This window comes from Pteropus medius, unplaced genomic scaffold, assembly GCF_902729225.1.
Source record: "Pteropus medius unplaced genomic scaffold, Ma_sr-lr_union100, whole genome shotgun sequence".
Taxonomy (NCBI): domain Eukaryota; kingdom Metazoa; phylum Chordata; class Mammalia; order Chiroptera; family Pteropodidae; genus Pteropus; species Pteropus medius.
This window is the reverse complement of record NW_024348533.1, coordinates 5,948,731-5,961,929: the sequence shown is the minus strand read 5'-3', so window position 1 is coordinate 5,961,929 and position 13,199 is coordinate 5,948,731. Positions and strand designations below refer to the sequence as shown.

Genomic DNA, 13,199 nt, shown 5'->3' with positions numbered 1-13,199 from the left:
CTCGCTTGTGGGGCAGAGGTTCCATGCGGAAAGGGGCAAACCAAGAACACCAGGGTTACCACCCTATCCAGTAACCTATCTGGTGTCACTCTGGGAGAATTGGGCCACCCTATCCCTAGCTCCAGTGCAGTGGGACAGTGGTCTTCCCAAGAGGAAAAGAAGAACAGAGAGCTCCATAGTTCTCCCTGAAGGAACTGACTTTGTTTAGACAGAGCACAAGGAAATTCATGCCTAAAGGCATTGTCAAAACAACAGAAATCTTGGTAGAACAATGAAAAGGAGGGCAATAGCTTGATGATACTAGAAACAGCGAATGAAATGGTAAAACCAAACAGAACTATAACAGAGAGAATCAGGAAAAAGACAGCTAAGAGCTCTCCTGGGTTTGAGCAAGCCTCAGAGACTGCCTACTCCCTGCCTCTGTGGAGGGTTCGGAATTTACCTGGGTCATACTGTAGATAAGGTCAAAGGCCCTGTATTACTGGGCCACCTCTCACCACCAACCACACCAGGCACTGAACAGACTGCAATTTCATTCCTAGCAAACCAAATATAACAGCATATTAAAAGATTGTACACCACGACCAAGTGGGATTCATCCCATGAATGTAGGGTTTAACATCTAAAAAGCAATGAATGTAATAAACCATATTAATAAAATAAGGAACAAACTGCCTGATCACCTCAAGACTCAAAAATTATTTGGCAAATCTGACATCCTTTCGTAAAAAAAAAAAAAAAAAAAAAAAAAAACACTCAAAGACTGGGAATGAAAGAGAATTTCCTTATCTCAATAAAGAACATCTGTGAAACACCCGCAGCTAACATCACACTTCATGGTAAATGAATGAATGTTCTTCCCCTATGATGAGAAATGAAACAACGATGTCTGCTCATAGCACTTTCAGTCAACATTGTACTAGAAGTTCTAGCCAGGAAAGAAAAAGAAATAAAAGGCATCTAGATTGGAAAGAAAGAAGTAAAACTATCTCTATTTGTAGATGACGTAATCTTCTATAAATAAAATCCTAAGGAATCCACTAAAAAACTGTTAAGGCTAATAAATTCAGTGAGGTGCAGGATACATACAAGATCAATATACAAAAATCAATTATATTTCTATAAACTAGCGATGAATGATCTGAAAATAAAATTAAGGAAACAACTCTATTTACAATAGCATCAAGAAGAAGAAGAAAACCTTAGGAATAAATTAAATAAAAGATGTGTACAACCAAAAACTACAAAACATTGTAGAAAGAAAATAATGATCTAGGTAAATGGAAAGACACCTCATGCTCATGGATGAGACTATTGATATGGCAACGCTCCCGCACATTCATCTGCAGATTCAAAGCAACCCTATCCAACTCCGCACCGGAATTTTGCAGAAATTGAGAAACTGTTCCTAAAGTTCATATAGAGAATTAAAGGATCAAGAATAGCCAAAATGATCTTGAAGAAGAACAAAATAGGAGTAATTAAGGCAGTGTGGCCCTGGCATAAGGACAGACAAATATATCAATGGCATAGAACTGAATCCAGAAAGGAACTGTTACATATGGTCAAATGCTTTTTGATAAAGGCGCTAAGACAATTCAATTGTAAAAGACGAGTCTCTTCAACAAATGGTGCAAGGACAACTGGATATCCACGTGCAAAAGTATCAGCTTGGACCCCTTCCTCACACCACACCCAATAACTACTGAAAATGGATCAAAGGTCTACATGTAAGAGCTAAACTCTTAGGATAAAACACAGGAACACATCTTCTTGACCTAATGGCAGTGGTTTCTTAGAGACAACACCAAAAGCTTTGGAAACGAAAAAATAATATTGAGACTGGGCTTTACCAGAATGAAAAACTTTTGTGCATCAAACAATATCACAAACATGAAAAGACAACTCACAGAACAGGAAAAAATATTTGCAAGCCACACATCTGACAAGCCTCATAAGGCACCTGTATACTTGTTCTTGTGTAGAAAGAACTCTTACTCAACAATAAAAAGATAAATCATGCAAAAATAAGCAAAGAATATAAACAGACATTTATCTAAAAAAGATATATCCAAATTGCCATTAAGCACATGAAAAGATGCTTGACATCATAGGTCACTAGGAAAATGCAAGTCAAAACCACAATGAGATAACACTTCACATCCACTGGTATGGTTATAATAAAAACACAGACAATGAGCCTTGGGGAGGATGTGGAGAAATCCAAACCCTCGTAGATTGCTAGTCGGAATGTAAAAAGGTGCAGCTGCTTTGGGAAAAAGTCAGGTATTTTCTCAAAATGTTAAACACAGTTACCATCAGATCTGACAATTTCACTCCTAGGTATATACCCATGAGAAATGACACACCCATGCAATAACTTGTACACAAATGTTCATAGCAGAATTTCTCATAAGAGCTGAAAAGTGGAAACAATTCAAATATCCATCAGCTAATAAATGGATAATTAAAACACAGTATTTCCATACAATTATTATTATCCAGCAATAAAAAGGAATAAAGCACTGATACATGCTGCAACATGGATGAACTGTGAAAACATTATGTTAACCGAATTAAGCCAGTCACAGGATGACACATATTGTACAGTATTCCATTTATATGAAATGCCCAGAAGAGACAAATCTATGGAGATGGAAAGTAGATTAATGATGGCCTAGAACTGAGAGCTGGAAGGAGGGATGGATGAATTGGAGTGACCGCTAATGGGTATGGGACTTCTTTTTGGAGTGACAAAGAGGTTCTAAATTTTGATTGTCATGATGGTTGTACAAATTTGTGAATATATCAAAAACCATTGAATTGCACACTTTAAATGGGTGAAATTAAACATGAATCACAGCTTCCTAAAGCTGTTAGGAGGGAGAAAGAGGTGGCAGGTGGGATTGGCCCGGGGGCTATAGCTTGCCAGCCTCTGCTCTAGCATGTTGAGAGAAATTTTTTTTTTTATTATTGATAATGTAGAGAAGTTACTAGTGATGTCATGTGAGCATTTAGGATGATCAAATTTGGAGAAACTACTATCTATTCTGCTTACAGATGTGGATTTTACAGCATTTCATATTTTCTTGGTCGGAGCCTGATTTTAAATGCTCTTTAAATCAGTAGTACTTGGCTATTGTTGCTGCCGGACGGACACCCTTACGTCGGGGTAATACTCTGAGCTTCACGGTGTGTTTGGTGTTGTCAGCATTTCAGTCTAATCAGAAAGAAGTTTAAACGCTTTCCAATGTGTTCATTAGAGTCAGCCCTCATCATTAATTGGGTTGTCAAGTGTTTCAAGAGTCTGTTACATCTCATTGACACTTCTCTTCCTCCTAATGAATGGCTGCTTCTGGTTTGATCTGAACCTTTTTTTTTTTTTTGGTTACAATTATATTTTTGAAGTCAAAGTTATTTCTATCAATTTCTAAGCTCATTTTTAAAACTCGTATTTATCTTCCATTCATTTTTATATGAATTTTCATTAATAAGTAAATTTAGAAATGATAAAAAAAAGTTATAGCCAGATCAGAAGTCTGTAGTTTCTCCATTATTTTATGGAAGCATTCCAAAATGACCTTCAAAATTGCAGTTAAACTGGTTGGGAAAGCTTTATCAATATTTTGAATAAACTTTTTGTATCCCATTTGCATTCAGGTTTCCCTTATTTTTTGTAATATGTATGTTTGAAGGTTTGAGCGGCTTTCAGATGAGCAGACCAGTTTGTTACACTTGGCCTTTCTAAAGAAATATTCAAGTCAGTCTGTGTTTAAAGTGTCCCATCAGCAAGACAACTCCCCCCTCAAAAAAAAACCATAAACTATTGCAAACTATAGAAGCAGTCATGACCTCGGGTATCAAGAGGTACCTTTTCCCCCACTGGGTTCAGGAGAGTGGGCTGCACATAGCACACCCTCTTGCTACGGCCATGGGCGAGTTGACAGTGGCAGTAGAAGTTTTTCTGGAAGTTATTCTTATGCCTGGACAGATACAATAATTTAACTACACACGAGAGATACTGAGAACCATATAAATAAGCCAATAAATATATCCCGAGTCCAATTTCTTCTTAGCTAAAAGCCACAAGGCACCCATAGCCACTCTCATGCCAGCCAACACCAGAAATGTATCAGAGGAGAAGGTAGAGTGAAAATAAAAGTGATCTTAATGGATTACACTTAACATATCTTACTTTTATAAAATTTAAGAAAACATACGACCATGTGAACATATTGTGAGGCCCCGCCCAGGGCCTTGAAAGGGACCCAGGCAAGTGAAGGTGAGCTGACACATCATAAGCTTCACAGGAAAGCCAGCCCTGCTCTCTCTCAAACCTTCTGTGGGCTCCCCCGCAGAAAGATGAAGACTAACCCTCGGCCGGGCATCAAAGACCCTGTATGACTGGGTCACCTTTCACTGCCAACTACACCAGGCACTGAACAGACTATGACCTCTTTCCTCTCTCCCTTCGTGCATGTGTCTGCCCAGGAACCATCCTGAGCCCCACATCCTTCCCCGACACCCTAACCCCACCACACAGAAGCCGTCCCTCTAACATTTTGGTTTATTTCCTCCTGGATGACCATGAGAGTTTAATAGCGTGCAGTTACCCTGAATGCACAACTTCATACTTTGATACTTCAGCATTATTATAAAAGAAACATGTTTAATATTATTTAAATGCCACATAGCATATGTTTAAATGCTTTCAAATATTTCATCCAGTAGAGAGACTTTGATATTTCAAAGCACAAAGGCACATGATGGAGCCCATCATGGAACCCTGGGATAAACTTGACCAGGCCACCTCATGGGCCAAGTGCTGCAGACAGCACCAATTCACCCAGGGCCTGGTGGACCAGGAAGCCTAAGAGGCAGACCGTTCTGTTCCAGGAAGTACACATTTAGCATTTCTGATCTGCTGAGGTCCTGAGTGTCTGTCCCCCACCCACCAGCATGTCCCCAGTGGATAACATAGGCCAGGAGCCTGGGATATGAAGATCAGCAATTGGTCACTTAGGTGACTTGCCTGAGGAGGAAAGGATGGCTCAGGGTCACACAGTGAGGAAGGAAGGACCCAGTCTTGACTTCTTGTGCCCAGACCCTGGGTTGTCCCTGCCACTATTCCTGCCTGCCAGTTCTCAGTTATGCAGGAAACACGAGCACGACACAGGGGCAATCTGGGGCTGTTGCACCAGCCACGCATCTCTGAAACAGTCCTTCTAGGAAGTTCATGAAAACTTAAGGTTGGTGTTTCTTCCCCAAAACACTTCCTGTGAATGGGAGAGTACAAAGAGGACTTATCCCACCAACACACACCGAGAAAGAGCCAACCTTGGACCTGCTGGGCCTACACCCCGCTCACTATCCTGACCTGCCTCAGGCAGGAAGGACAAGGCAAGCCCACCAGCCCTGCCTGCAGTGACCTGGCCCTGCCTCTTGGGTATCTGAGTAAAGCTGTGTGTCCACAGGACATACCCCTCAGAGAGCAACTCTGAGCCACATCTCCAGCACCCTGGACAGGGCAGGACACCGAGTCAACACAGGAAGCACCATCTCAGTCCGCTCGATCCTTCCATCTCCCCCACCATCAGTGGTCTCTGCCTCTTGACTTACCCTGACGCTTCCTGGTGTCCGTCCCCCTCCCCCCACCATGATGTGACAGGGAGTAGGGGCGGGACACTCCTTTTAGGATATGTGAGAAACAAATTTTCTTTTCAATGGCAATCATTCTCAATCTGTTGGCTTCATTCTACTTGAATTAATATTAATCCTATAAATACACTAATTTTGAAACACTCCTCTCTTCACCATCCTCACCATGCCCCCACCTAGTGCAGACCCCCACTTGGAGTGCTGCTCCCACTTCTCTCCATCAGGAGTCCTCTGAGCTCCCCGAGAGGCCACTCCCCATCCTTCTCCTTGCCACATGTCACTGCTGTCTCCTCACATTCATGGCCAACCCCCACAGGCACAGACAGCAGGTCCAATGGAGGTGGAGCAGGCCTGACACATAGAATGAATGAGCGAATGAATGAATAAATGGATGGATAGATATGGAGTTGAGGGATGTGGAGCTTCCTCAGCCTAAGGTCCATTGTGCGCTTCTTTGTCCAAGGGCGACACGTCATCTATCTCTTCTCAGCCACCCACCCAAAACTGGGTTCCATGAGAAAGTCACACATGCCCTGGCCCTAAGTACCCTAGTCCTGTCTGCCTCATCTTGCCAAGACACAGGGTTCTGAACCCAAAGGTGCTGCTGGCATCCCCTGCCTACCGGCCCCACGGTGAGTGAGCCATGAGCTAAAAGGCTCATCTGTCATCCTGCTCCTTCTACATAAGGTCATCTTATGTAGAGAAGGCAGACACAGAGTGCTCTGTCCCTTGGAAATTTTGGACACACAGAACTGTGTGTGACAGGAATGTGATGTGGCAGTGGAGGCCAAGATGGAAAATGTGTTTGGAATGGCCCACTGGGGAGTGTGACAATGAGGATACCAGGCTGTGACCCTACTGGGGGACCCAGGGACAAAGAGGAAAAGAGAGGAATGGCCAAGGTCAATACAGCCCAAGATGATCTGCTGCTTCTCCAACCTGGCCAGACTTTACTCCCTGCTCCCTCCCAGCTCCCCCTCTCTCCTGGCCCCTGTGGCTTTTTTGGCTGGAAAAGGAGAAGTAAGAGATAATGATCTTTCAAACAAAATTACACTGCCATGGTAAGTAGGTATCAAAACTTACAAATGCACACAGATGGAAGATTCTGATAGGCCCAGAAGAGGAGCCCTCCCTCCTCCTCTCTCCCTTTGTCCCTCCACTGCCACCCCACCCCCCACCCCCTTCCCATACCAAGAATCCCTGATTCAGGACAGTTTTCAGCCTGTGCTCTTGTGGACCGGGGCAGGCTAAGCTGAGTTCCAGCTCTGCCCCCTCAATCAGTACAACTCTATCTTTTAATACAGAAATGGCAATTTTATTTACTAGGCTAAATTAACAAAGGGTTCTACCATCGAAAAGAGTGAGGGGCCATGGCCAGGTCAGTGGGTTCCGTGAGAAAGAGGAACTTTGGCCACACCTGCCTACCTTCCCCCACAGGAGGAGGGGGGCCAGTCAGCTGGGGGTGCAGGCATTCTTTGGCTCATGTTCTCCCAGTGGCCAGGTTCCTGTGAGTGAAGGCCAGCCACACACCCCAGGCACGCATGTTTGTGCTGGGCTCGACTCCCACTCCATCCATCTTCTCTTTGCCCAGGTGGACTGGGAGGGGTGGCCTGGGGTAGAAAGCCATGCTGAGGTAGTCTCCTTCTCTAGCTCAGAGTATACCGAGCCCCTGCTGGGGTAATGGCAAATGCCTCAGGGCCCCATTCCCTTCGTGGCACTCCTGGGGGCCAGGAGAGCTAAGTAGTCAGTCTGATATTACCAGGTCACTGGCGTTTTACTACCAATGTCCCAACTCCAACTTCTAACAGTTCATTAAGTCTGGGGGCACAGCTGAATCACCTGGGTACTTCTTAAAAATATCAGTCTCCAGATCCTCAAATAAAACATGCTTGTGAGTTTTCACGGCAGCACATTCACAGAAAGCAAAAGGTGGAGTCAACCTAAATGCCCACCGAAGGTCGAATGGATCAGCACAGTGTGGTCCACCCAGACAGTGGGATGCTACTCAGCCACAAAAAGGGATGAAGCACCAACACAGGCACAACGCAGATGAACCTTGAAAATACGCTGAGTGAAGGAAGCAGGCACAAAGGCCATGTATTACATGATTCCAGTTATATAAAATTGCAGGATAGGCCAATCAACAGAGACAGAAAGCGTATTAGTGGTTGCTAGAGGCTGGAGACAGGAAGGAAGTGGGGAGTCACTGCTTAATGGGATGTGCTTCGGGGTGATGAAAAAGTTCTGGAACTACACAGTGATGACGGTTGCACGGCATCGTGAATGTACTAAATGCCACTGAATTGTACACTTCGAAGTGGTTAAAATGTTGAATTTTTTTGTTATGTGAGTTTTACTATAATGAAGAAAATAAAAAACAAAACAATTCCTGATTCTTATGCCAAAACAAAATCTTCAGGGGAGGGCCTGGAAATCTGCAGCTTTAAGAAGCATCACCAGGAACAAAATAAAATTAAGCAGATTTTAAGATCCACTTGGAGGAACCTCAGATCCCCACCCCTTCCCTCAGGCTGTCAGCAGTATTTTCTAGGGCAGGGCCCTGGCGGTCTGGGACCCAGGCTTAGGCTCGTCTGCATAAACCAGCCCCCTAGCAAGTGATTGGCCAAGGAGTGGGCGTGAAGCTTTATCTGAGCCAATGAGAATCAGGCCTAGAGTTAGGCAGGAAGGACTGGAGAAAGATGGGTTTTTTGGTGCAGATTTGCTGGAGAGTAGCAGGTGGGCCTGGGTGGATGACCGGTGCTGGTGAGAACTTCAGGCACAAGTCAGCCCAACAGGCACAAGTCAGCCCAGCAAACACCAAGGTTCTGCAGGTGAAGAGGCTAAGCCTGATGCTGGGCCTGGGGACCCAGCAACCGTCAGACCTCAATGCTGGCCTTAAGGTGGAGTGACCCAGTCGCTCATAATATGCAGGGAACCCAGAAACTGCTCCTCAGAGGAGGGAGTTTCCGAAGTGGGGGTGTCGAAGCACAGCGAGGAGCTCTGAGACATCAAGTTTGCTCAAACAGAAGGAATTTTGCGTGAGAAGCACAATGGGGGAAGCTGAGTGTGTTGTGTCTTTGTGTGTGTGTGTGGTGGGGTGGTGTTAAAAAGGAGGTAGGAGAAGGCTGCATGGGCCCTGAGGAGCTCCCTGGCCTTAGCCTACAGGTGCTGAAGGGACTGTCCCTGGAGATCTGAGTGTCACAGGCCCTGCCCTCTGCCCCAACTCACCTTGCCAGGTGCACACATGGTTCCATCCAGAGGGGGGCCCTTCTTGGTCTTGCAAAAGTAGGGGTTGTCAGGGTGGCTGCACCACAGCTGCTTGCAGGGGTCAAAGGTCCGGAACTGGAAGAGAGCACCAGCCGCTAGCCAGGGCACTTCCCTCGCACTTCTACTGTAGAACCAGGCACAACTTGGCTGTCTGTGACAGGCCTGTGTGGCCAGTGGGTGCCCTGAGCTCCATGTGACTCCAGGGCCATGGAACCTTGAGGGTACAACTGCTACTTCTAGTCCCTGTGGGCTACTGGGCCTCTCCAGCCTCCCGCCGCTGGTGGCTGCACCCCTCGTGGAGCCTGTTGGACAGATCAGCTGGAAGCCAGTGTGTCTGGCACAAGGGCAGGGTGAGCATCCCTTTGGTCCAGGCAGGAGTGGTTGGTGACAGGGAAGGGCTGTCACTACAGGGCCCTAAGGGCACCCACTGTTCCCCTGCTGTAAAGTCCACCTCTCAACTCTCTCCTAAAGCTTTCCCCTCTGCTCCAGCAGGCCCTGCCCTTGCTCCAGCCGCGGCCTCGGTCCTCTGGACCTCATGTTATCTCTTTCCTGAACTGTCTGGCCCTTCCTCCAGGACGTCCCTGAGAGATACAGACCTGGCCACGCCACTGCTCTTCAGACCTTTCCGGAGCTCCCCACCACCCACCACGTCCTTTAAGCTGTCATGCCTGCATCATGCCCGATGTGGCCTTAAGCAGTTTACCTAGCCAATCTGGGCCTCAGTTTCCTCATCTGTAAAATGGGAGTGCTTTGCTTACTTCCTACATGCAGGTGAGATGAGTACTGGGTCAGACACGACCAGGCACTAGAGCTCTTGCTACACTGCTTCACACAGCATGGGCCTCGAGCAGCAGAGACACTCAGTTTTGATGACCAGTGTTCCTGCTGACTGCCCTGTCCTGGCACTCAACCCTAGGGGACAACTGGTTGCTCCTTTGCATGCTATGTCCCCTCACCTCTAGACCTTCGCACTGTGACTCCTGCTCCTGGAGCCCCTCCCCCTCAGCCTTCACGCCTGGTTTCTTCCTAGGGAAGCTATCCTGAGCTCTACAGGCCACCCCGGGGGCCTCACCAGATCCCTCACCATCCCCTGCTGATCCCCGGATCACAGGCCTTGTCAGTGCTGTGCTCTCTGCACAGGACCAAGTCTAGACTGGCTGAGCGGGCCCAGGGTGTGACAGGACGAGGGGTGGTGGGTGAGGAGGGAGATACCGCCATTTGAGAAGCCTGTCCCACTAAGCCCCAGAGGTGCAGGCTCCCCTGACACTCACCGCGGTGCACATCATGTAGCCCAGGCCAAAGTCGAAGCGGCACTGCTCGTTCATGGGGTAGTGCAGCCCGGGGAGCTGGGGCAGCGCTGGCCAGTCGTGGGCAAATGGGTCATCCCTCAGGCAGTCATAGGAGCTGTGAGGGGACACGTGGGGGCTGCCAGCTGCCTTCAGCGGACTGGCCATCCAACCCGTGAGGCAGACGAGGCCCCTTCTGGAGCCATGGTGGTAGGCCTGTCTGCAAATCCTAGCTCTCAGCTGTGCTGCCTCAGTTTCCCTGATGCGTCTCTGTTCCTTGGCATTAGTTACCCAGGACTTCGCTTACCTAGATCCCAGGTGTCCATTAAAGGTGACCCCAACAGTGGGACACTCCCCACTCCACAGAAACCTGCACTGCCTTTTCCCTCTTTCTCCCCTGCGCCTGAGATTGGAGGACTCGAAGTCTGGGGGCTCCGCTGGGCCCAGCACACGGGGACATGCACCCTCCCACAGCTGAGCCCGGGGCTGCCGGTCACCCTCAGGGACACGGGGTGGCACTCACTGCAGGTAGCGGCTCAGCTCCTGCTGGCTGCAGCGGGACCAGTGGAATCGGTGGAAGGCTGCCTGCACCAGGGGCGCCATGATGCTGCCCAGCCGTACCTCGTCACCACAGCGGTTGCCCTGCCCGTCATGTTCCATGCCCAGCCTGTGTGGGAGCCAAGCAGCCTCACTGGAACCCCCCTGGCCACACTGACCTGTTAGCTGCACCCCACCCAAATGCCAGGAGGGCCCTTTAACCTCCCTCTGCTGGGCCCCTGGACCTCTGTTTGTCTGGTCTGCCCTGAGCCTGGTAGTATCGATTCTCCACCAGCCAGGGTCTTACAGCTTGGGGCTCGCTGGGGAGATGGCATCCAGCAGCAGCCCCGTCAGCATGCTGTCCCCAAGGCAGGGCGGTGTGGTGTGAGGATGCAGTGAGGCAGAGGCATCAAAGCCCAGCTGTTCAGGCACCCCCTCCACACACGCCCACACAAACCCAACAGACTGTGAAGGCGCCCACCATGCATAACCAGCCCCAAGATCCAGGGGTGCCTGGGGCACACACACCCCACCTCACTTGCCGTTCCTGGATAAGCCTCCCTTGGGTCCTCAGTTATTCACCTGTAAAATGGGGCAGGGACCCACCTGGGCCTTGATGGCATTACCACACCCACTCAGCTCTTCCTTTGAAACGTTCCCTCAATAGGAAGTGGCCCCTGGGCCTGGTGTATAGTGCTGGGAGGACAGGACATCCCATCCAGTACTTTTCATGTGGGGTGTGTCCCTCTCAGGGCACAGAGGAGCAGCAGGGCCCCTTGGGCTCCAAACAACCGGACGGTGAGGCCACTTACACATGGCCGGTTTCATGGGCCACCACAAACGCTGAGGAGAAGCCATCCTCGTGGTTCAGGGTACAACTGCGGACAGGGTGGCACATCCCAGTGACAGGAGCATAGCCTAGGAGGAGACAAGGGGTGGCTCCAGCTCCCAGACCCAGAGCCCGAACCAAAAAAGGGGACCCTGGACCCAATGCCCTCCGCCGTCCACCAGGCCAATGAGCAGTCAACTGCCCCTGGCTGGTACAGCTCAGGAGACTCTTGCCCCTGGCAGCAGGCCTCAGCCCTGCCCATCAGTGTCCACCCTGCAGCTGGGGTCTGTTGCCCAAGCCCAGGTCTTACCTGGGAGGACTCTGCCACCTCAGCAGCCTCCCACCTGCCATTCTCTTTCATGCCACATCCCCCCTTCCTGCCTGGCTGAGTGACCTTCTGGCCCCTGGTCTGCCTGGCATCACACCCCAAGTCCACCACAAGAAGGTCTTCACTATAAGACCCCAGCCAGACCCATTTCCAGAGGGCGTAGGGGGCTGCAGTGAAGGTGGGCTCCCCAGCAGAGTGAGCAGGGACAGCCAGCATGCTGCCTTGCCCTGCTGGCCACACAGAGGGGACAAGCTGAGTGGACTGAGGGCACCGAGCATGGATGATGAGGCCCACGGAGTCCTTGGCTCGCCAATCCTGTGCTCTGGCTGAGAAGACTGAGCCACATTCGTACTGAAGGTTCCCCCTCCTCCAGAGGGGGAGTGAGGGCAAAAAGTGGCAGTGGCAGTAGGCATAACCCTGACATGGATGCACAGTGACCCTCCAGCCACCCCCACCCCCAGCCAAGTGGCTCTGACTTCACAGCTGATAACGAGGGACTTGCTGCATTTTGCCAATGCAGTTACCCTGTGCCGCCCTGGGAAGCGGAGGCCAACAGGGAGCAAGGGCAGGCCTGAGGGACCCGGGACAGCCCAGCCAGAGGACGTGAAGGCCTTCAAGGCTGGCCTATGGAAGACTGTGCCCCTGTTTGAGAGCCTGGTGTAGTTTTCATGTCTCCCAGAAGCCTGAAGGACACACATTCCTGACAGGAGTCGGGGCTGAGGGGAGGGGAGGGTGGGGGGTGTTTGGGGCCTGACACTGAGACCCCACCTAAAACTGAGCACAACCAGGGAATGTGGCCTGCCATTTGGACCCGGACATGATGAAGAAGTGTGTACAGAGTTGTGTGTGCCACAGACACCCGAGGGTCCTAGAGGCCCGCAAAGTAAGGGTCCTCAACACTGGGAAGCCTGACCTCGCCTTGCTCCCCTGAGACCCCACAGGCAGATCCCAAGGCAGTTTGTTTAAAGCAAAAGCAGAGAAGGGAAGAAAGTGTGATGGGTGTGCTGGTTTTAGACTTGCCTGTACAAGTATAGTAATCTAACAATTGTCTTTTCCCTCTGGAATAAACAAGAAAATCTGTATCTTCAAGTATATTTTGCTCTGTGGATGCTGAAATGATTGTTCTTGAGTCACTGCGTCAGAGCAGAACTTTGAGATCTTCTCTTTGTCCTCTGAATGCGAAGCTTGCAGATGAGTATGTGCCTTTGCAAGTATTTCTCATTTACCCTATTCAGCGTTATATAGGCCTTTATGATCTGAAGATTTCAAAAAGTATTTTTATCAGTTCTCTCAA

The 13,199-nt window shown here is 49.1% G+C and overlaps 1 protein-coding gene across 1 annotated transcript in view; it reads right to left on the bottom strand.

Moving 5' to 3' along the window:
- Positions 1 to 13,199, bottom strand: part of ADAMTS2 (ADAM metallopeptidase with thrombospondin type 1 motif 2) — a 204,940-nt gene that overhangs the window by 30,085 nt on the left and 161,656 nt on the right. Inside the window, 4 exon segments of the mRNA XM_039880269.1 lie at positions 8,887 to 9,000; positions 10,197 to 10,329; positions 10,735 to 10,878; positions 11,561 to 11,666. Of these exon segments, the coding sequence (XP_039736203.1) occupies positions 8,887 to 9,000; positions 10,197 to 10,329; positions 10,735 to 10,878; positions 11,561 to 11,666 (497 nt within the window).